The sequence below is a fragment of the Leishmania infantum genome, chromosome 17 (genome assembly GCF_000002875.2).
Source record: "Leishmania infantum JPCM5 genome chromosome 17".
In the NCBI taxonomy this organism is placed as follows: Eukaryota; Euglenozoa; class Kinetoplastea; order Trypanosomatida; family Trypanosomatidae; genus Leishmania; species Leishmania infantum.
Genome location: NC_009401.2, coordinates 391,660 through 414,251, shown reverse-complemented (window position 1 = coordinate 414,251; position 22,592 = coordinate 391,660). Strand labels below are relative to the sequence as shown.

General features: G+C 55.7%; 9 protein-coding genes across 9 annotated transcripts; 3 read left to right on the top strand and 6 right to left on the bottom strand.

Annotated features, from left to right (window-relative positions):
• Position 1: 1 nt before the first annotated feature.
• On the bottom strand, positions 2 to 836 carry LINJ_17_1020 (putative ATP-dependent RNA helicase; the record flags this gene model as incomplete). Its single annotated transcript, XM_003392353.1, has 1 exon — positions 2 to 836. A coding segment is annotated over one exon (835 nt), but the record flags the coding sequence as incomplete, so codon positions are not given.
• A 1,810-nt stretch (positions 837 to 2,646) lies between these two features.
• Positions 2,647 to 4,080, bottom strand: LINJ_17_1010 (conserved hypothetical protein; the record flags this gene model as incomplete). Its single annotated transcript, XM_001464723.1, has 1 exon — positions 2,647 to 4,080. The coding sequence occupies one exon, from the start codon at positions 4,078 to 4,080 to the stop codon at positions 2,647 to 2,649; it is 1,434 nt and encodes a 477-aa protein (XP_001464760.1).
• A 1,270-nt stretch (positions 4,081 to 5,350) lies between these two features.
• Positions 5,351 to 7,375, bottom strand: LINJ_17_1000 (conserved hypothetical protein; the record flags this gene model as incomplete). The annotated part of the gene is made up of 1 exon (XM_001464722.1): positions 5,351 to 7,375. The coding sequence occupies one exon, from the start codon at positions 7,373 to 7,375 to the stop codon at positions 5,351 to 5,353; it is 2,025 nt and encodes a 674-aa protein (XP_001464759.1).
• A 1,788-nt stretch (positions 7,376 to 9,163) lies between these two features.
• Positions 9,164 to 9,502, bottom strand: META1 (conserved hypothetical protein; the record flags this gene model as incomplete). Its single annotated transcript, XM_001464721.1, has 1 exon — positions 9,164 to 9,502. The coding sequence occupies one exon, from the start codon at positions 9,500 to 9,502 to the stop codon at positions 9,164 to 9,166; it is 339 nt and encodes a 112-aa protein (XP_001464758.1).
• Positions 9,503 to 11,066: 1,564 nt separating this feature from the next.
• Positions 11,067 to 12,752, bottom strand: LINJ_17_0980 (conserved hypothetical protein; the record flags this gene model as incomplete). The annotated part of the gene is made up of 1 exon (XM_001464720.1): positions 11,067 to 12,752. One exon carries the CDS (start codon positions 12,750 to 12,752, stop codon positions 11,067 to 11,069), a length of 1,686 nt encoding a protein of 561 aa, XP_001464757.1.
• A 2,609-nt stretch (positions 12,753 to 15,361) lies between these two features.
• Positions 15,362 to 16,696, bottom strand: META2 (putative META domain containing protein; the record flags this gene model as incomplete). The annotated part of the gene is made up of 1 exon (XM_001464719.1): positions 15,362 to 16,696. One exon carries the CDS (start codon positions 16,694 to 16,696, stop codon positions 15,362 to 15,364), a length of 1,335 nt encoding a protein of 444 aa, XP_001464756.1.
• A 1,604-nt stretch (positions 16,697 to 18,300) lies between these two features.
• On the top strand, positions 18,301 to 18,735 carry LINJ_17_0960 (hypothetical protein, unknown function; the record flags this gene model as incomplete). The annotated part of the gene is made up of 1 exon (XM_001464718.1): positions 18,301 to 18,735. The coding sequence occupies one exon, from the start codon at positions 18,301 to 18,303 to the stop codon at positions 18,733 to 18,735; it is 435 nt and encodes a 144-aa protein (XP_001464755.1).
• A 959-nt stretch (positions 18,736 to 19,694) lies between these two features.
• On the top strand, positions 19,695 to 20,048 carry LINJ_17_0950 (conserved hypothetical protein; the record flags this gene model as incomplete). Its single annotated transcript, XM_001464717.1, has 1 exon — positions 19,695 to 20,048. One exon carries the CDS (start codon positions 19,695 to 19,697, stop codon positions 20,046 to 20,048), a length of 354 nt encoding a protein of 117 aa, XP_001464754.1.
• A 763-nt stretch (positions 20,049 to 20,811) lies between these two features.
• LINJ_17_0940 (conserved hypothetical protein) lies at positions 20,812 to 22,356 on the top strand (the record flags this gene model as incomplete). The annotated part of the gene is made up of 1 exon (XM_001464716.1): positions 20,812 to 22,356. The coding sequence occupies one exon, from the start codon at positions 20,812 to 20,814 to the stop codon at positions 22,354 to 22,356; it is 1,545 nt and encodes a 514-aa protein (XP_001464753.1).
• Between the last annotated feature and the right edge of the window lie 236 nt (positions 22,357 to 22,592).

The following is a 22,592-nucleotide window of genomic DNA, read 5'->3' as shown; positions in this document are numbered from 1 at the left end:
GGTGTCGTCACAATCAGCTGTGTGGTGGCCATCTGCTGCTGCGTCATGGCCGCGTCACCGGACAGCTCAGCCACAGTGAGGCCGAGCGACTCCAGTCGCTTCGAGAAGGTGCGCACCACCTCCTGCACGAGCGCTTTCATGGGAGCCACGTACACCATCTTCAGACTGTGGCCATCAATCACCCCCGTCACGGGGTTGCGAGCTGCCGCGATGGTGCGCAGCATCGCCATCATCGCCACATTCGTTTTACCGGCCCCGGTCGGCGCGCTCACCAGCATGTTCTCGTCCGAGTGGAAGGCGCAGTCGTACACTTTGGACTGCATGGCGTTGAGCTCCTCCACGCCCAAGAATACCGGCACCGCCCAGCCTGGGAAAGACGTGGCAACTCGAATGAGCGGGTTCGACGTGTTGCACGACGAGGTTGGCGGAAGGAGGACCTCGTCGTGAGTCTCGTAGGTCAGCCGCTGTGTGCCTTGCGGTACCGTGGCGCGCACGTGCAGGTGCGGTGCTCGCTCATCCTGAAAGGCGCAGGCCTGAAGGTTCACTCGTCGAAGCAGAGGCTGCCGAGGTACTGTGGACGCCAACTTAGATTCGACCTCCTCGTTGCCACCCGCGGCAGCAGACTCGCGGCGCTGCTGCAGTTGTTCTGTGTTCAGTGGGTCCACCTCCTTGCCGGTGATACTCTGGTACAGGTGCTCGACCCGCGGGTCATCGAGGGCGTGTCGCTGCATTGCATCCATGACTGCGTGGCGCTCCTTTTGTGCTGTGCATTGGGCGTAGCGCAGCCCGTACACAACGCTCCAGCGCGACTGCACCACGTCGCCGATCCAGTCCATAACCACCTCATCCTCATAGCCGCCCAGGCACGTGGTGAGCTGGGTCTCCAGCGTGAAGTCATCCTCCTCCCTCTCGCTCAGGAAGTTCAGCACCCGCTGTGCTAGGCTGTGGCAGGTATCAGCGTCGTGAGCCGGGAAGAGACGTCGCACGGCGTCTTTGAGAAACTGCGCGTTGCACGCGACCTCCTCAAACGGGATCCGCGGCGTGTCCGCGGCCCCCGTCGCCAGCGCGCCATCCTCGTCATACTCATCACAGCTCAACTCCCCTGCGGCAGCCCCGCCGGCACCAAGTGGCGCGGAAGCCCCCCACGCTTCTGCTTCCTCTACCGTGTCAGCTATGCCACCTTCCTCGGCGAAGGCGTATTGCATTAGGTTCTGGTCAGCCTTCATGAGTGCCTTGCGCTTCTTGCGCCGTCCTTTTCTCTCCGCCGCCGAGGAGGATGCGCCGCCCGTCAGTAGCTCGATATTGCGTCGTTCTTCTGCGTCGCTACACACGGCATCGCCGCTGTCGTCGCTGTCACTGTCGCTGCTACTGGGGCCCGCGAAGTTCAAATCCTGTACACCCAGCGCACCGGAGGACGTCGATGGCAAACCATACGTACCGTTTGCCTCCGCTGTCTTGTCGCTCGCCACGTAGTCGGTGATCAGCTTCCCATACTGCATGAGGTGGTCGCGAACCTCGCGGCTTAGGCGCGTGTCCAGCAGCCGCTCAAGACTTTGATGCTGCTCGCTCAGGGTCGCCGCCGAGGAGGATGCGCCTGACGCGGCCGAGCACACAATGTTCAGCACCTGCTCGGCGATCTCCTCCACGTCGTCCTCCACACCTGGTGGGAGGTAGCGGCGCACGTCGAGCAGGAGACGCTCGTAGTGCGACTTCGTCAGGTCAGAGTGCGGCACGTAACGTGTCGCCAGTGAAGACTGCCCTAGGTGGTTCACAAAAGACATCCTTCTGCCGCTAGCTCTCTCTTGGGGAACGGAGGAGTGGGGAGGTGGTAGGAGGAACGTGCGTGCGTGCGTACTCGTGTTTGTGTGTGCGTGTGTGCGACAGACTCATTGAGGACTCCTACTGCAGCGAACGCATCAACGCATTCCAGCAGGAAATGAAGAGAGAAAAAGACAAAGAGCCTGAAAAGGTGAGAACACCGTGTGCATCGCCGAACGCTTGAAAAGCGCGGACGCGTGCACGCAGGGATGCGTGCTGCCGGCGTATTCTTCTCTTGATCAATTAATCAACCGCGCCTACCACTCCCCCTCCCCCTGTCGCATACGGGGACGCACATAGAGAGATGACGAGATGCAGGCCCGGAGCGTCAGGCGGTAGCGTGGAGCCCGCGACGACGCACGCACGCACGCAGATGCTGAGATCGCAGGTTCGATTTCCAGGAGGATATGGAGATAGGCACGGAGACGGAGAGCACGCGCGGAGGGGAGCAAAAAATCAGGTGAGCGAGCCCCCCCCCAGTACGCACCCTCCGCACACCCCCACGGCATACACAAGAAGCAAGCACCGTTGTTCTTTTTTTTCCTTGTTGTTCAGAATTGCGCGTTGCGCACAGCGAGAAATCGGCACACGGGGAGGCAGATGAGCACACAAAACAACGACCTCACCGAAGGAGAGGTGACAAAGAGGGCGATGGGCAAGCACAGTCGCACCCCACCCAACGTGATACAGATGAAAAAGACACGAGAAAAATGAGAGCGGTGCATCATGTGCACGAGTGGCAGCAACGGCAACAGACCTCTGCGACTTGCCGACACGCTCTGCGATAAGGGAGGAGCGCTGGGGAAGCCGGGAAGGAGGAGCTTGCACTCAGTCGCTCTTCTTGTCCTTCCTCATCTGTCGGCCTTTCAGCATGCGACGCAGCCGCTGCATCAGCGTGGCCTCCGGCGTCACCACCTTCAGGTAGAGCGACTGCTGAATCCCGCCGATCGCCTTGACGCCCTTCATGAAGACCACAAGCACGGCTAACACCCACAACGTCGACAGCCACCAGCGCGTGAAGAAGACATAGTAGATCGGCGAGGCGATCCAGTACACAGGCGCGATGACGGCGCCGAAAAAGCCGACCTGCTGGTAGTACCGTCTCCACCACGGTCGGTTGGGGTGGCGCAGGCGCTCCTCGTCGTCGTCGTAGCTGGCTATGCCGACGCCTTCGCCGAGCACCGCCCGCACATCGGCGGCGTCGAAGCCGATTGGGTTCGTCATGAGGAACCGCGACAGCAACAGCTCCTTCTCCGCGAAACACTCATGGATCCACGCGGTGAGGGCGGCCTCCTCAGTAGGGCAAACGTGTTTCGGGTTCTTCTGCGCTGCCGCGGCCGCCGTTCCTGCGACACGGTAGCTTTGGATCAGCAGGTGCACCTTCTTCGGGTGGTGGCCGTTGGCGAGCGACAGCTCGTTCGGGCGCTCCCCTGGGGCGTGGTACGTGTAGGCGATAGTAAGGTGCACAACCTCCTCCACCCTGTCGGCACCGCCCAGCATGTCCATGAGCGCCACGATGCCGGTGGTCCGCGGATTCAGAACATGGCGGAACTTCGGCAGCCCCACCTTGGCGGCGTACTCCTGCGACCGCTGGATGTTGCTGGGCGAGAGGTCGGTGCCTTCCGGGTAGATGAGAATGACCGGGGTGTCACCGGTGGCCTTGTAGAAGTCGACCATACGCCTCATGTACATCTTGTCGGCCTCCCAGTGGCGCGACAGGAAGAGGTAGCGAAAGAGCTCCATCGACCAGCCCAGCACCGGGAGGTGCTTCAAATCCTCCTTCAGGACGTAGCGGATGTGGCTGATAATGCCGCGGGTGCGGGCAAAGTACATGAACGTGTAGATCCAATCGACGCGGCAGTGGTGGTTCATGATGATGATCTTGGCCTTGCCGGGCTGCGACGGCGGCCGAAGAACCTTGTCCAAGTCGAGGTACCGCTCCACTGCGCCCTCCTCATTCCGCACAGACGTCATGTAGTGCTGCTCCAGGTGCTCCTGGCCATCGCCATCAACGACTGTGTAGGCGATGCTGGTGCCCAGCACGTTCTCCACCAAGCCACCCACCCAGCACAGGTACGTACGCTGCATGAAGTCGTGGTGCATGTTGCTGAGGCGGTACAACGGCATCAGCGCACCATCGCCAAAGACATACTTCGCCAGGTACAAGACCAATATCACACACGTCTCAAACAAGGAGAAGCCGGCGATCGCTAAGAGCATGGCGCCCGCCAGGGCAATGCCGCCGCGTAGTGTCAACTTCATTGCTTCGCCTCAGCTTGCCCTCTTGCGCCTCCAACGTTTTCTTGCCCTCCGACTACCCTTGGCCACTCCCTCACTGCGCGCAGATGTCACTCTTTCTCGCGAATGCGACTCGCACACGAACGACCGCTACGCAGCGGCAGGCGTCGGCTTCCTTCCACGCCTTCTGTTCGTTCTCGCGCCCTCTCTCACCCCCCCGCCTCGCGTTCTCCCTGAGGTGCCGCGTGGTGGACGTCCTCCCCCTCCCTCTCTTTCTCCCCGTCTCAGTTCGATCGCGTAGCCTTGCCTACGCGCACACGTGCTGAGAAAGAGAGAGCGAAAGACGCGCACGCAAAGGCCCGTAAGAGGCACCTCGCAAAGCAGCGCGCTGAGCAAGGCAAAGACCTCTTCCACGCGTAGCCGCCACAGCGAGGGCTATCACCACAGCAGCAGCAGCAACAACAGTCGGTAGACCTAGGGGGGTGAGGGTATGGGGGTCTGGAACAGAGCGAGAAGCACGTGTGTGACAGAGGTGTAGCAGTGCGGCGCTGGCTGAAAAATAGGGGGAGAAGAAGACTTACCGGGGCGCATACTTGCGTGTGATGCCAGTAGTGTGGTGGAAGGACGAGGAAGTGGAAGAGCAAGAAGAGACGGAGGCGAGGGGTGATGTCACAGCAGGAACAGAGAAAGCGCTTTCTCGTGAGAGCAGCATAACCATGCGCGTGGGAGTGTGCGCCGCTGAGGAGAGAAGGGAGGAGCGCCAATGGGACCTGCAGAGTTGGAGAGGGCTCATCCTGCGTCTTGAAAGCCTCGCATCCCTACCCGCTGTCAATGGGGTTGACGGCCGATGCCGCATCACTACTGAGGAGCCTGTGCGCGTCTTTTCCACACAGGACGGCGGGGAGCGAAAATGCCATCCATTCCGTGTGCCTCATTCACAGAGACGCACGTCTCACTCGAAAACGCCTTGAGCTCTGCGAAGCGAGCCGAACGATACCGAGAAGACACTGAGACAAGCGAAGAGGTCACAGGTCGAAGTAGGGAAGGAGGGAAGGGGAGGATACATCGCAGGTGAGAAGGGTAAAGAACAAGACAGACGGAAACACAGGAAATTTACATAAAAAGGCGAGCCGAGAGACTGAGGGCAGAGGAGAGAGTGTGCGCACAAGGGTCACCACACGGCACGCTGCTCCCCCACCTCCACCGCTGCAAGCGTGCAATGCTATGGTGCACCCTGGTGTGTATCGGCACGCCGCTCTCGCTCCTTCCCTACGCTGTGCTCCGCACCACCATCTTAGGCACTTCGTCCTGTCATGCGCGCAACCCGTTCCTTTGCGCGGCGCTGCAGCGCACGCCGCCGCTCCGCCTCTCTCAAGGTCACCGACGTGTCCATCTGATGCTGGTACACGCGCTCCTGAACCGCGCGCATGATCTCTTGCTCCTCCGCCGGGGTCAAGCCGCAGAAGCGCACGTCCAGCTCCACGAGAGATGCGTTGGCTTTGACAGCGGCGGCAATGAGCCTGCCACCAGCCGTCTGCGCCAGCGGCGGCGGTGGCGCGGCAGTGGGCAGAAGCTGGGACGTGTCCTTCTGTTTCCTCGACGCACGAGGGCCTCTGTGCTGCAGCGTTGACACATCCTCGCCGGCCACCGTCGCCACAGAAGGCCGCGCCGTGGTGGTGAATCTGTAGGACTCTCCCTCCGCTGTCTCCGCATGGGTGAGGGATGCGTCCGCCTCATCCTCATCCCCTTCTTCGTCCGCCTTTTGGCTGTCTGCAGTACCGATCTCTGCGGCCTCGGCATCACTGTCTTTGGCAGACACCGCCAAGAGGCTGGTGGAGTACACCGAAGGGATAGAGGTGGTGGAGCCGGTCGGGGCCACAGGCGCCGCTGCGGCGGCGCCTTCAGAGGGGAAGGGGAGCGAGGACACCTCTTCACCAGCAAGCTGCGAGTTGCCAGAGAGGCAAAGCATGCGCAGCTGTGTGAGTTGAGGGAGCACCTCCGACAGCGCCTCCGCGGTGCTCGTCCCGAAACGGTTGCTGCCGAGGTTCACGTCCGCTAGCGTTGGGTGCACCGCCAGCGAGCGCACCAGCAGAGCCCCACCGGCGGCATCGCCAATGCAATTCTGCTGCAGGTGCAGGACGTGTAGTGTCTTATTGAACCGCAGGGCCTCGGCCAAGGCGGCCGCCGCCTTGTCCGCCAGTTGGTTGTCAGCGAGGTACAGCTCCTCCAGCGGGAAGTCGGGCCGGCAGAGCAGCAGCGATACCGCCTCCACAACGGCGGCGTCTGTCAGCGAGTTCTGCGAGAAGTCGAGGACGCGCAGCGTGGTCGAGCTTGCTAAACCTGCTGCGATCATCTGCACATGACGGTTTTCCAGCCGGTTCAGCGGGAGCCGCAGGGACTCTAGAGCGGCGTAGTGCCGTAGCAGTTGTTGTATCAGTTGCGCGTCCTCGTCGCGAAAGCCGATCATGTCCGTCACACTGACACGAACGCCGCGGTTCGCCACCCCGAAGGTGAGACGAAAGGAAAGGATGCCAGGCACGTGTGCAAAGAGATGCTCATAGGGGCGGAAGTGCACCAGTTGGCAGGGCAAATCGACTGTGTGGACGTAGTCGCGGCAGATGGCGCACAGCTCACGCAGCGCAGCGATGGCCTCGTCGTCAAGGCTCAAGTCGAAGAGACTGGTGTCGGCGTCTCGGGGAGTGCACGTTGCGGCAGCAGACGCCAGCGACGTAATGCCCTTCTGCGAGACAGCAAGGGCCTCGCCGGTTACCACCGTCATGACACCGGGAGGCAGCAGACTGCCGTTGCCGTCCCCCGCATTGCTGCCGCTGCCAAGAGCCATGAGAAAGTCGCTAAGGACCTGCTCAAGGAACAAGCGCTTCCACCCGTACTCCTTCTCAAGCAGCCTCTGTCCCTTCGTCATGCGGGACAGCTGCCCCAGCGGCCATCGAGCCTTGCAGCAGCGCTGCCAGTACTTCTCATCAATAATCCGCGGGACAGTGATGCGCAGCGGCAGCATTGTGTCTGGCTGCGTCGGCAGCCGCTCCAACACCATGGCGTAGAGATCTGGCTGCTCCTCCCGCAGCGCATCCACCTCCGCACACTCAGCAAAGCTGTCCGCCAAACGCTGCGCGCACAGCTCTTGCAGGGAAGCGACGAAGTAGGACGGCGATACTTGCTGCTCGGTGGCGTCGAAGTCCTTTATGGCGTGGTTGCGCAGTTGCTCCTGCATGCGCATCTGGTGGAACTCGCTCTCCGCCGGAGCCGGGGCCGGCGGTGCGGCGCCATTGCGCTTGGTACGCAGGGCGGCATTCAGCATTCCAGTAATGGTGTGCGCGTGTGTGGATGAGTAAAAGAGGTCGAGGAAGAGTTTCTTTCTCTGCTGCTGCTATGGTTGTAATACCGCCACCAAGAGACCACACCTGTGCACTTGCCTGAATCCCTTGATGGATTTGTGTATGAATGGGCCGGTGTAAGCGGGCAGGTCGGTGCTGCTGTTACTCAGTTGCAAAGGCAAACGCGATCGTGCGATACACATGACAGAGGGCACGTGCATAGTATGCGAGAAAGGAAGAAAGGGGGATGGCAGCAAGAGAAATGAAATGGGGGGGGGGGGGGGGCAGAATCGTCACACACACACACACACAGATATTTCCGCTCTTTGAAACTGCGCTTCTGCAAAGAAGCGCTCATGCCATCACGGCGAAATGAGGAGCTTCAATGGATCCGTCTTCTTCGCGGAAGTGCACGTGCTTGATTCTCCTAGTGGCACACAGCCACATGCACGTGAACAGACGCACCAACCGAGAGTGCTGTTTTAATTTTGTTGCCTGCGGTTTTGCTGGCGAAATTCCGTAATCGATGCTGTTCGTCGTCAACTCCAAATCGTCTTGGCGGAGCATGCGCCTCATCATCGAACTACCCTCCACAAGGGAGAAAGACAGATGAAGAGATGTGCAGCGGCAAGAGAAGAAGGAAAGGCGGAGAGTAGAGGACAGACAGAGAGCTCCGAAGAGGACACACGCAAAACCACAGGAGTAATACGGTAGGTGAAGGGCACATATATATATATATACATATAATATATGTGTATATGCACGCATATGTATATAAGGCGCATAAGATACGGAGGAGGAGAGAAATCAGCGGGTCGTTCCAGTGGATGGAACCCAAAAGGAAAAGGACAGAAAAGACATGCGGATGATGGAGGGAGAGCAACGTCTTGATGGAAAGAGAGAGAGAGAGCTCGCGAAGACCAATGGAACAGAGGCACAGCACAAAGAGATGAACAGAGCGCACAGTGGCCTCGGCACGCCTCATGTTGCCCTCCCACTCGAGCAACCCCGCCGTTGCACGCACATCCACCACAAACACCGCCACCCCCTTCCTCTCCTTCGTCCCCAGTCTTCGTAGCACGTCTACAGACCAAGCAATCCAGCGTGAGAGGAAGGGGGTGATGAAAAGGAAAGAAAGCGAGAAGGCGGCGGAAGCAGGCTGCCCCCATGACGCGGTGTAGGCGAATGACTGAAGGACAGAATAGGCAGGAGAGGGGCGGAGGAGGAGGAGGTTTGTGTGTGTAAAAGCCAGGGAGATGATGGTAATATCGTCTACTTAATATTCCAACCATCCCCACGGCTCCTCTCTCCCTTCCCCCTGTTCCTACACGACCTCCCGTCTCATCAGCCCCCCTAAGCCCTCTCCTCCCTCTCCCCCTTCCTATTCCATATGGTTCACAGATATACTGAAAACAGGGATGAGGCAAAACCAAACAAAGAAGAGCGAATAGGCACAGTCAAAGTAACGCAAACGAAAGAGAGGTGGAGAGGGGGAGGGGCGAACAAATCGACTCCGTCGACCGTACGAAGTGACACAAAACACCCCATTCACCACCACCACCACCCCACTCCCTCCCATCTGTCGATAATGGTCATGCGCGTGCCTTTTGCTTTGGGTGTGTGTGCGTGCATGTGCGTGTGGTGCATGCACGCATCAGAATGCAAGAGTGCGATGCGAACCTCGTCCATGGGCAGTGTAGAAAAGAGGGGAGAGAACGAGAGGCGTAAAAAAGAAAAATAATAATAATAATAATAAGACAGGGGGCGCGCATCTACGCAGGAACGAGCTTGATGGTGTGTGTTTTAGACTGCAGCGTCAACTTGCCGCCGTCCTTCACCGTGTATGTCATGCCCTCCATGAATCCCTGACTGAGAGCGTTCTCGATATTCATCAGGTCGTCGCTGCCCAACATCATCGTTGACACGAGAGCACCAGAGAGCTTGCGGTTTACGAGCCTCAACTGGCCGTTCATGATGTTCGCCACTCTCGCGTGCATGTGGACGGATCCGCTGTTCTCGCCGGCCTTGAACTCCACCGTCACACCCGCCGGTGCAGGCCTGCCGTTGACGAGCACAACCTTGTGCTTGCCAAGCAAGTTTTTCATCTCCATTTTCCGGTGGCGAAAAGAAAAGGCGGAAAAGAGCAAATAGGGAGGGAGGGCTGAACGCGCAAAGCGTTCTCTGTCGCGAGGCAGAACGGCCGATGGTGTTGTTCGGTGTCTCCTTCGTTGCCACTTCAAGCGGGGGGGGGAGCACTGCTGCGCGCTATGCGGGGTGCTTTGTGTGCTTGCTGGTGTTGTTTCCTCTTGCTGCGGCGATTTTTTGGTGAAAGAGCTTCAAGTGGCTTGTGGCACTGCTGGCAGTCGTCGCGAGTGGGTGTATGTGTGTACGTGTGTGACGCTCGTTAGGCAGACAGAGAGAGAGAGGTAAAAAGTGCGAGATGGAGATCCTCTTCGTCAACGTGGCCCACTCCTCTGCCAGACAACATGAGTTTAGCTTCACTTTATCCATCCCTGCCACAGGCCACCCGTCGCGTGGCGCGGCGCAGCCCTAGGCGCACGCCGGTGCAGCAGTGCGCCGGCTCAGCCATCTGAGAGCACGGCCTCGGCAGCGGACTCCACCCACACCCCACTCCGCAGGCAGCCTCACAGCCGCTCCCGTCATGCCGGCCACCGCCCCCGGTGCACCCCCCTCGCGGTGGCGCAGGCTCCCTCCACCAGTGGGCAGCGAGGGCCGGGTGACAGATGCCTTCGAGCCACGCCGGCACTCGGCTTGTCATGTCGGCGGCACAAGCGTGCTCGCGGTCGCTGGCCGCTCCGGCGCCGCGCCATCCACGACCTGACCGCCGACACGAGTAGCCATGTGTCGCTCTGACTTCCACGCCGTCGGCGCTCGACCCTGTGGCCACCAGAGGAGCGGCTCGGCATTTGGCTGGGGATAGGGCGGGGGCGGGGCCGCCTGTCTCCCCCCCCCCCACAGAGCGGGGGCGCTGGGCCCTGAGATACCGCGCCTTGATATCCCCTGTCATCAAGGAGAAAGAGGAAGAAGGGGGAAGCGGGGGCAAAAGTCAGCGTCACGGATTCGTGGAAAGGTTCAAGAAGGAAAAAGTAGAAGGCAACATGCAAAAGTACTCGAGAAAAAGATGCAAGCAGCGCCGATGAGCGTGGGGACGGGGTACGCGGCTTCTGTTCCCTCGTTACCATGTTCGCATGTGCCTATGTGTAAGTGTCTGTGTGTGTGTGTGTGTGTGTGCATCGTGAGCATTTAGACGGCAAAGGCAATCGAACCAAAACGAAAAAAAAGAGGATTGTTCTGAAGAAAGCCAAGCCCATCTAAGTTCAAGCACATGCCGGTACATCGGTGTGGCACGTGACGGAAGCGGGGGGAAGAAGAGGAGGAGGGGGAAAGGGCAGAAAGCACGAAAAAAAAGTTTGTGCTGGAGAAGTTCGACCTTTTGCTCAACGGGACCACACCGACACGCCGATACGAGAGGAGGAGAAGCACGCGGGTCTGTGCGGCGGGGCATACTGAAGAAGGTTGCCCAGGAGAGCAACAACAGGGCCAAACAAAGATAAAGAAGCGGGATCGGAGGCGCCAAAAGCTGGAACAGGCCACGAGTGCCTCAGCACAGCTTTTCGACACGCAAAATCCTAAAAAAGAAGTTCAAAAAAAAAGCTAAGATCGACGAACCCAGCAGGCCACGCTTAGTGCCGCAGCTACACACGCTACAGCGCCAACACAGATGGGTACAGTCATCGAAGGAACTGAGTACGAGACGCTAGCCACACCTCCCGTTGGCACTTCTACATCCTCGTCTGTCCTTTCGTGTTTGCGCCGCTGGTCTGCAGTGAGCTGTCTATTAAGCAGTGGAAAGACGCGACGGCTTACGGCATCGTACGGCTGCAGTGACGCCACAGGTAGACGGGTGAGGCGGAAGAGAACACTGCACTCTTCGTCGCTGCTGCCGCGTGAGACGGCGGCAGCGCCAAGTGGCCCCTGAGTCCCTGGCGGGGCACAGGCACGCTGCCGCCCGACGGCGCACACGTCCATCCAGGTGACGTGACCGTCAAACGGCAACTGAGGGCTCACTGGGTGCACGTCTAGCAGCACACCCTTGACCACGTCGCGCTCAGAGGAGGGCACCTTCACAGCAACAGTGAGTGCTGCGTTTGGCGGAAGGGCTGTTTCACCTAGCATCGTGGCGCCGTTGCAGGCTCGTTCAAGCTCCCTGTAGAGAGTAGACAGGGTCTGCGCGAAAAGGCGCTGAACGCGCTGTCCACGCTCTTCCAACATGCTAGAGCCTTTCTCATGTGCAAAGAAGAGTGGGACGACATCTACTTCTGCGCCGAGCTGCTCCACCAAGGAAAGCCTACCTTTAAAGAAGAAGCCGCGTACCATAACAGCGTGCTTCAGTCTATCCGGGTGAGCAAAACTCAACGTGTCCCAGGCATCACCAGTGAGTCGAAAACTGTCTGCTACTGTGGCGTGACTATCTGCATTGGCCAGCTTCTTTTTCTGCATCAGTGTGGAGACCTTCTCGTGAAGTTCGTCGCGCGTCATGGCAACAGCGCTGGTCAGCTCAGCAAAATAGCTATCGAGCACAGAGGCCACTGCGTAGCCTGCGTTGTCCGTGCTCAGCGAAGAAGGCGATCTGGAAAAGGGTTCCGAAGAGGCTCCCGCCATCAGTGATACCCTCTTTTCAAGGCCATCCATTATCGCCACGTCATCTTTGATGGGAAGAATGCAAATAGCGCCGTTCCCAAAGCAGCAGTACCTCATGTCGGCGCTACAAGAAGACGGCGGTGTGCTTGCATACACCTCCTCGAGCATTCTATCAAATTCGGTATCATATGCAGCACTTGTATGCTTCCATCCCTTCCACACGTCCGACAGGCGTCTGAACGCTGCCAGGGGCAGCGCTGCATCGGGTGTCCAGCAGCGAAGCCATGGTGAGCCCTCTTCTTTCATACGTTGCGCCCACCACTGGAAGTCAGCACTGGCGTTCGTCGCTCCTACACCATCAGTTTGGTCACTGATCGTCGCGTCACCAGCTGAGAAAGCAGACGGAGCCACACGCTTCTCTTCCGCTTCACGTCGCGCTAGATACTCGATAAATCTGGGGTCATGCAGGGAGGCCAGTTCGGTTTGGTTAACAGAGGCACGCAAGTGCGAGAATTGCGCCTGCTCATCAATCTCACGATGTACAAAGCTGCTCAGCTCATGCCTCAAGAGTTCTGCGTCAGCACGGTACTTGTAAAGAAGATCGCGAATATCGGTGGCATCTGCAACAAACGCTTCAACTGCGCTGTCAGTGCATGACAGCGAAGCGCCAGCATTGTTCTCGCTAGACGGTGCTGCCATTGATCAAGCTGACCCCGCGCGAATCCTTAACGGACGCCGATGAGAGCAGAGAAGAATCCAGCAGAACAAGATAGAGAGAGCACGTTGTTCTGGCTGTGGAAGGGTTTTCGCAGCGAAGCAGTCCTCTTACGATAAGAGACACAAAAAGAACAGCTCAGCTGTTCACAGAACTTGTCTTCGTAGCTTTCACACACACACACACCGCCGTGACGACAGTGGCAGAAAATTAGAGGAATCAAAGAACATCGATTATGTTTGGTGGAGCAGAGACATTGAGAGACCATCAGAAGCATACATATAGTTTATCTTTGTCCTCTTTCAACGTATCATTCTACTACGACCAGGTCAACAAGTATGCGCATCCACAACCGCGGCTCATCTGCCTCCGTTGCACTGCAACCAAACCCTGTTCGTCTTGAGCTAGCCTTTCTGCCGTTGAACCGGGTCATGCGCCCGACGGGCTCGTGTTCTTCCTCGTCCCTTTTTTGCATGCGTTCTGCGCAATCAGTAGCATAGACATCGGTAGACTCCTTTCCTTAATCCAAAGCGGGCCGTATCCAGGGTAATGCTCAAAGGCGGAAGCAGTGGCATCTGTCGTGCGGATAACATGGGTTGGTTCAGGTGCGTACCGGATGCACTCAGGGAGGAAGCTGACCAGCTTCACACAAGGGCCTTCTGAGATCCTCTGCCCACCCTGCGTGTGTGCTGTGTTTCATCATCAATTGCTTCAAGCCTTGGCATTCCATAATGTGGTGTGGAGACTTTCCGCATGGAGGTCCGGAGGGCTCGACAATTTTGATTCGGGGTACTTTCCTCAAGCTTCCGGCATGTGCCTCATCAGCAGACCCGGTAGGATGCAGGAGGTGCTGCATGTTTTGCAAGCATGCACTGATGGGCTGCTCGTTATGGATAGCTTCTTCCAGCAGTTGTCAAATCGTCGACACCATTTGTAGTGAGACTGTGAAAACGTGGTCATGGCCGCGCCTCTGGCACAGTGCCAGTCCCGACCTGTCTGCTGACACCAAGAGTCCGCAACCGTACATGAGGACAGGCTACAGGCTCTTGGCTTCCCCACAAAGAGTGGGCACTAGACCTTGATACCACAGTGAAGCGGCCGGCATCCTGAGGAAGGATACAATACTCCAAAAAAAAAAAAAACGGCCATGTTACGAGCTAGCAAGTGCAGAGAACATCTGAGAGGAGAAATAATATGGTCGTATGAGATTGCGCATTCCGCATGCACTACCTACCGATGGAACTGTACGGCTCCCACGACACCCCAAAAATGATCCCTTCGTGTACCGCGAGGTCTTCGCATTCTTTCCGTGACAAAGAGGACCTTTTGAAAGCCCCATCCTTTGTGTGCCCCGCCTCCTCCAAAACAGAGGTGCGGGCCAAGCGTTTCTAGGGCGAGTGCTATAAAGGCTGAGATGTGAAAATGGTACTTGCTCGGAGAGCAGCATGGCTTTGGGGGTGATTCACTGTTTATGTCACCCTCGATGTGCAACTGGACACTAAGCAGCAAAAAGGCGCATTTTGCCGCTCCTTTTTTTCTCTCGTGTGTGAATTTCAAAGCGGTGTTTTCCTTGGCTATGTCTTGCCTCGGTGGAACAACTAAAAAAAAACGTCGCTTTTGAAATGTCAAGTTAAGCCATTTTGCTAAGCCCGCAGCGTCAAAGGAGAATGCTATCATAACGAGTGAGGCGGAAAGTGCAAAAAGGGGCATCTACTGCTTGCTTTAAGCGCACCGTGTACTGCTTTGTCCATTCTTCAGCCGGAAGCGTGACCAAAGACAAATAGAAAGCGAAGAGCGTAATAAAACAGTAGTGCGAAACTCGGCCCTACGGCTCTGATACACTATCTCGATTCGCACACCGACATAATGTGCTCAGGATGGCAATGCACATCAGTCAAATAATGTGGCAAAGAAAGCACGCCTAAGAAGCATGCTAGCACACCTCGCTCTACAGCATTTTCGCGTTGTTATTTTTGGGGGGTCAATTTCACGAAGTCACTGGAATGAAATAGGCATTCACAGAAAAGGTTCTGCAGGAGAGATTTCCTTCTCAGCACTATATCATGGCAGGGTGAGTTGTCTTCGCTGAAAGTCAATGTCCTAACCTGTCTCACTCTTAGGCTTTTTGGAGGCAGAGATCGTCTTCAACAAAGTGACCTGTGCCAACAAACATCACGATATACAGAGCGTCTTTGTACATAAACTCTACCAACAAAACATGGGGAGCACATGCTCAAAGTGTATATTGAGAAAAAAAAAACAGAGAGCATGAATCAGTGGGACAATGAATTTGAGATACATGTCACCTGCCCGGACCACTTAGTTCGTGAACAAAATGAGAGCAAAATACACGGATGAATGAGCATCGAGAATCCAAAGAGTCTCTGCGCGAGGGGAAAAAGGCAAAGAAACCAGAACTTGAATTGTCTGTCCCTGACGACTAGGATGGCTCTAGGCGCACACAAAAGATGGGTCCACATAATTCAAATCTATATCACACAGTTTTTTTTTTTGTCTTTCGCTCTGGAAAATAGAAAGGAATAGGTTTTGAGCTCAAACACAACGCAAAAAAAAAACACTATGGAATCAGCTTCTAAATGGGCTGAGCGTCGTACAGCACCCTGAAGCCGTTCACATCGCCTTGAATGAACATCTCCGTAGCCTGAGGATCCACGGTGACCTCGACGACGTAGCGGCCGTCGTCATCTTTGTACATGTTGGCGTTGCCTAGAGCTTCAATCTTAGAGCGAGCGCCGAACGTGGCACGCACGCGGATCCGGAGATCTTCTGTGTCGTTGTAAAACGCCCACTTCTTCTCGTGCTCGTTGACGATGCGGAATAGTAGACCGTTACCCTCGGTTTTGAAGCACTTGTTGCAGTACGTTCCTTTGTAGGTCGGGCCGCCGTGTTGGGCCGCTGGAGCCGCCGCTTTCACCAAGACAAATTTGCAATCCTGGTTCTTCAGCGTCAGCTCGTTGCCGTGGGAAATAGTCTCGAGGCCGTACTGAAAACCAACGTTGAAGGCGTTCTCCAGCTGCGACTCCTCCTCAGTTCCCATCATGCGAGTCGACATGAGGGGCTCTTCAGAGGACAATACGTTCTGATTCAGGGCAGCAGTCCCGCGAATGCGATTAGTCACAACAATGGAGATTTCTACCTCGTTTGTGTTGACAGGCTTGAAAACGATGCCCGGCTGGTTGCGTGTGGGAACAGCAGCACCGTTGAACGACTTCAGCACATACTCACCCTCAAGGTCGTTGTGGCTAACAATCCGGCACAGCTGGATGTTGGCCTCGGAAGACTGCAGCAGAATCCCTGACTCGTTCGTGCAAACATGGAACCCTTGCTGAAATCCCTCGCTGATCAGCTTCTCCACCTGCATCAAGCTCTCGTCTGCTTCGCTCTGTGTTGTTGCAAGGTCACCGCGCAGAAGACCCGCATCGATCTGGCAGTTGCCGCGCAGGGAGTTCGCAATATTGGCAGTGACAAAGCTTCCACCGTTGCCGTCGGGAGTGAAGGTCATCGTCATCTCCTGATTCGGCGGCTGGTCGTTGATCGCGATGATAGCGTGCTCACCATTGAGATCCGAAAGCTTCGATAAGCGCGCGAAAACAAAAGAACTGTTGGCGTTCTTGAGAAGAACCTGGTTAATCTCAACCACCACATTGAATCCGTCAGCAAATCCCTTGCTCAGAGCCTGCTCCACCGACTCCTCAGCGGGACTGGCCTCGTTGCCCGTGGAATGCAGAGAGCCGACGATGTGGCAGTTTTCGTACTGGACCGTTCCGCGCAGGTCATTTGCAACAGTGGCATGCGCTGTAAGTGTTTCCCCACAGCGGTGAATGGTCAGGATCGCCTTTGTCGGCGCTACCCTTCCGTCGCAGTGGGAAAGAGTGTACGCGCCGCAAACATCGTCAGCGGTGGTCATGGCTGCTTCGGTTTCTTCTCGCTCGGTATTGATATCTAGAGTCGAATGCAACAGTTGTGGCTGTGAAGTGTGCGTGTGTGTGTGTGTGTGTGTGTGTGTGTGTGCGGCAAATAGAAGTTGCGAACAACTGAAAGAAAAAAAGTAGATTCTCAGAAGCCTAAAACCAAACGAAAAGAGCGACTTTTCTTTCACTTGCAATAGTAAGGGTGACCGTGAGGAAAAAGGAGTAAAGACGCGGCGAGAACAGAAGACGGAGTAGCTGAAGAGGCAGCATATTTGTGGTAACGCAGTCGCGATGGCACGAAGCTGAAAAAAAGTGTTCTCTAGCCTCCTTGGGGTTTGGTATTTTAAGTGTGCCCTTTTCCGCATAGTGACTTCTGATGATGCGCTGGTGGTCTACTGAGGACGAGTGATCCAGCGTAGGCAAGGAAAAAAAAATCGGCCACCTTTCAGAAAATGCTTTTTTGACTCGACGGAAAGCGTGAGCTGAAGAAGGAAAATCAAGCCTTCTCCACGCTCACACCTATACGCTTGGCATGGCATTGGACAAGAGACGCTGATTTACCCCCCCCCCTGCTTAAAATTACTGTTTATCTTCAGAAAAGTGCAAGTATCAACTCCTAGCGTGGCGAAGTAAAAGGTGTTCGTTGCGTGCTTGACCTCCGTCATGTTCGGTGTTGGAACGAGAAAGCCGCAGTGCAGTCATGCAACATTTCTACCACTGCATCAACTGCCAGTCTCTGCCTCCCCCTCTCTTTCGATGCCCCCCTCCCCAGTTTGATCCAACCGGCTCAACCACAAGTGTGATCACAGCCTTGTCACACCGGCACCTGTGCTAACTGAAATCGATTCCACGCGACGATATGCCTTCTTCCCACCCAACCCACGCAATCCATCATGCCCTCCAACTGTGTATTTGATAACTTTGTTCTTTTCAAACCTTGATGCCCCCTCGCTACTCTTGCGAACTCCATCTCTGATTACCGCTCGCCAGCAGGTCTTGCCCCTCCCCCGATAGCCACCTTCTGTCAAAGACACAGCTTTGAGGCACAAACACTGTTCCACGGAGCTCGTGCGGCAAACGCATCTCTTGACTTTCCGAGCTGTCGCTTGCTTTTCACCGAAGCAAAGGGAGTTCTTCGTGCGCGAGCCGCAGCCTCATAATTGTAGTATTGCCGGCCACAAGAATGAGCTTACAGAGCTCTTTTTCTTGAGCACACTTTGAAGCATGTTGAAAGCTTCTAAACTTGTGTGTACGACGCGCGGTTACCCAATCTACGAACCCCACTTTATGGAGTGTTTCCCCACAGTCGTCGCGCTTCCGCAACAAATAGAATATAAATGCCCCAAGGTACACCCCTTATCGAAAGAAATACTGAAAGTGATGGTCCGTGAGTAACAGGGTCACACCGTACAGGATCTCCCTACGTCGCCCCTACTATTCGTGCGCACCACAAATGTCCGTTTGCCTTCGCTCCTCATGGAAGAACCGCTCTCCGACCTTCTCCTCGTACTTTTTTGTCCTGTCCTCCTCTCGTTTCTCTCCTCGTTACTCAGAAGATAGCATCGCTCACCTTTCACACTACAGAATAGCTTGCTTTGCGATGTCGTTCAGTACCAAGTTCGCGATGTGGTGGGGGAGTGTTACCACCAAGACCGAAAAGCTCTTCAACAAGGAAAAGGAACGTCTGGTCACCCACGAGTACTACGACAACCCGAACCCAAAGTATGCTCGGCCGAAGAGCATCCACTCGATTCGCGGTAGCATGCGAGCATCGGCAAGCTTACAAAACAGTAATGGCAATGCGAAACGCTCCAGGTCGTTTCGCCAGCAGGAGGCAAACGAGTCGGGGAATGATGCAGATCAGATGCCGATGGGCAGCGACCCGGGATACGGCGGCGTGCGGCAGGCTCCGTACACGCAAAACTACAACGATATGCAGCAGTACCCGCAGGGTCAACAGTACACGCCAGGCCCGCAGTATATACACCAGCAGCATCAGGGGCATTCAAATCGAGGGTATGGTCAAGTCTACTAGCGGACGGAGTGCGCTCGCGGAAAAGAGACTCATTCATACTTTTTTTTTTACATTGCTTCCTTTATTGTGCATTTTGCTTCAGCTTTTGGAACTCATTGTTGGTACCGTTTACGCGCTGGAGTTGTAGTTTTATTGCTTGTGCTTGCCTGCGCCCAATCGAGGTTGGGCATGCAGCTGTCTCACTTTGCTTTCTCTTTTTACGCTTTCTTGTGCTCTCTGTTCTCCCCTCATCTTTCTTCCTCTTTTTTTCGTCCCTCTGTGAAAACCTACTCTTCATACATTATGAGGTTAGTGCTACCTATCCTGCTTTTTTTAGGACTGTCTCCGTCACCCTTATTGCCCATCTGCATGCATGCGTGATGGTTCTTTGTGTATTGTGCAAAGGTGAGCACCATTAGGTCTTTCTACTCAATCCATGTGATAACCTATGTAGGCCACTTCGCCGGCAGCCATTAGGTGCAAAAGAACCGGGATGAACTGTACTGGATGGGCGAAGCAGTACCTTCACGAAGCTGCTCACGGCTGTGGCAAGTAACCGTTGCATGCTGAGCGTTTTTTTTTATCGTTGACGTGAGTATATATATATATTCTTTTGTCACCTTCTCCTTTTTTATGCGGTCTACCTCCTTTGGGTTGTGAAAAAAAAAATCTATGTGTATATCTCTTGAGAAAAAAAAAAAGATATGGTAATAGAAGGATGACAAAAGTGCACGCTCTGGCCATCAGTGTTGCCCGTGACTTCTACCCCAAGCGAAGAACTGTACCGGTGGGCGAACTCGTGGCAGCTCATTGGCAGCAGCCATGCAAAGCTGGTCCAAAGGCCGCAACGGTGCTGAAATCCATCTGATTCTGGCTTGAATCTTGACTTCGTTCTGCCTATCCTGTTACTCACCTCGTCCTTATGATTTATTTTTGTGCTATCACTTAGAGTAGATCTAGTAGTTTTCCCCTCTTGTGCCATGGGTCGAGGTTTCGGACGCGGAGCCAAAAGTGTTGCCATCGTCACACACGCTCAGGCCGGCAATGCTGGCAAGAAAACACCCAAAGGCCTCCGCGGAACCCGTCAACGCAAGCGCCAGAAGTTCCTCAATCGCAATAGCGAGCAGGCGCAACTAGAGGAGTCGCTAGGGCTCGCGAAGCCAGAGAAGCATGCCCCGAAGAATCTTGCTCAGGAGATCGCTTCGATTCAGTTTGCACACGTAGTAAATAAGCGTGAGAAGGGTCTCAAGCATCTCCGAAAGCAGATCATGGGAGCTGTGAAGAATGTTCGCCGACTCCATGCTGATAAAGCTCGCAGAAAGAGCGAAAAGTAGCGCCTTCAGATCGACTGCTCGCTTGCATAGACCCCTCTGGTGCGCGCCATAGCCATCAGCTCCTCGGCAAAGATCATATGCTTTTTTTTTCTTGCAGAACCCCGAGACGCCGTTTGCTGCTGAAAAGCATTCGGTAGCTTCTCATCCTCGTGCTCATTCTTGCTCTTCTTGCTTGTCAAACGAAGCTAACGGGTAAACAGCGCAATGTCAGGAGAAATTCCTGTGTCCTCGCGGTAAAGCGCCTACAAGAAAAAGCTTAAAAGTAAAATGTCGCAACAACAAGCAAAGTTTCATGCAAAACCTATTGGAATGTACTTTTTTTTTCTTGTAAGCGCCTAGTGATGCAGCCTTTTTTTTTCTGTGGGTGGACTTCTCGGCTTAGTAGCTGCTCAGCCCTCACTTCTTTCGAGCAAGTTGGGCTGATGATAATAGCTGTGAGCCGCAGACGTTTCGGCACCAACTCTCCTGTCATCGTGGCAGCCTCTTTCCCCGTTTGCTGTCGCAGCCACGCTATCTTCTCAGCTTCGTCCTCTCCCCCCTTCTCATTAACTTTCACACACACGCACACGTGCTTCAGAAAACTCTATAAAGCGCACAGATGCAGCGGCGTCTACAGCCCCTGTTTCACTCGAGAAGTGAGGTGGGCTACTCCACAGCCATCTTGCTGACGCTGCGGAAAGCGAGTACTCAGAGCACCAGCAGCAGCGGAGGTTGCATAGAAGATGAGGACCCTTCTGTAGTGCTACGGCAGCTACAGAAAGATATGCGAAAGCGGGCTCTTGCAGAGGAGAAGGAGGCTCCTCCAGCGTTGCCGCGCCGCCCCGGTAAAACCAATTTCTTCGAGGAGCCGAACCCCTCGAGTAACGGCTCTGAAAAGCAGGGCGATGGTTCCGCGAGCACCACCGATCTTGCTGGAAAGAAGGTTAACACAAAGTTCGATGTGTCCGGTAAGGCGAATTTCGAGAGCCAATGCGACGCGAAAGAGGGTGCCTCTAACCCGTTTCTTCAGAAGCTATCCAAGATGGAGTCGGACTCGCGGCTGCCATCGTTTCCGACCTACAATGCGGCAGCTGAGGAGCGACGCAAAAGGATCGAGGCCAAAATCAAAGCAGAGCGCTCTAAGATGCTGATCTTTCGCGATGTCGGGATGGATCTTGACAAGCCGATTCTGTCTCGCGATGTTTTTCTGGTGCTGAAGTACTTCCGATACGGAATGGATTTCGCTGTAGACAATGAACTGGAGCGAATGCTGCGCTACTTCAACGAGCACGCCACAAACGAGCTCAAGATCATTCAAGACAGCAAGCTGATGCGCGGCCCACCGTTTCTGTCGCGCAAGCGGCGCACCGCGTCACGACAAAGGCCCTCGACGTCTTCGTCGATCAAGCCTGCACCTTCTGTCGGAGCGTCTGCGCAAGGCGATCTCGCGGAGCGGGGGGGTTCGACGGTAGCGCTGAATCAGCAGGGCCTGCAGTTTCAAATCAGCTCTACGTTTCCTCACGTTCGTTGCGCACACATGCGTCAGTTTTGCTCTCCCAACACGTTCAGCGCAGCTGCCACATCGAAGCTGGCCACACTTCTGTCTGTCAGCCATAGCTCATGGCCTTTTGCCTCGTATTTCCCATCTATGACAGTGCAAGAGGCGAGAGGCAGCGCCGGTAAGTCGTACAACGCGAAGGCCAGTGAGTTGTTCACTACGATGACACCCTCCATGTTTCGTCGGCCAGCTGTAGTCATTTTCTCCCAACTGGGGCAGAAGTTCGGCTCTCAGGCCGACATACATTGGCGCCGGCTTGCCTACGCCACGACCTGCCCAGGACTCCTGCCGTATATCTTCCCCTCAGCCCAAGAGGCGGGCACAGCAACGAGCGGCGTCTCCAGATCGGGCCCGACAGGGAAAGACGGCAGCGTTGCTCGTGCCGCTTCATCGTCGCGGTCGATGCCGATCGATGTGATTTCGCTGCGTAGTGCTGACGTCTACAAGTACCGCTGGGTGCAGCGTCTGTACGTGAGCCGATTCGCCAAATCACTTTCTCAAACAACAGTTTCGGAATCTGGAGAGCAGCCATCCATAGACGAGATCAAAAATGCCCTGATAGCCTCTTCCACATTTGTTGGCAGCCAGCTACTGGAGCCGTTCTACGCTACGCTGGGCTTGCGCAACTATCTTCTGCCGCATGTGATGCTGGTAGACCATGAAGGCGTCGTCCGGTGGCTCAGCGGTGGTCTCCCCGATGCGGATGAGAAGGCTGTGTTCCCTTCGCTTTTACGGCAGCTGGAGTCAGAGTACCTCAAGGCACCCAAGTAGACCGCGTTTCTCCTCCAGTGCACCTCCCTCACCTTTCGTTTCCTTCCCTCTGCATGTTTGTGTGTGTGTGTGTGTGTGTGTGTGTGTGTGTGTGTGCAACGGTGTATGTGTTTCAGCGCGGGCGTTGTTGTTTTCTGTTTTTACGAGTTGTCTGAGTGCCGCAAGGGGCACGCGGTGCTGTGTGAGAAAATCAAGACTCCTCTCCACCACTTTTCTCCCCTCTCCCCCTTCTGCTG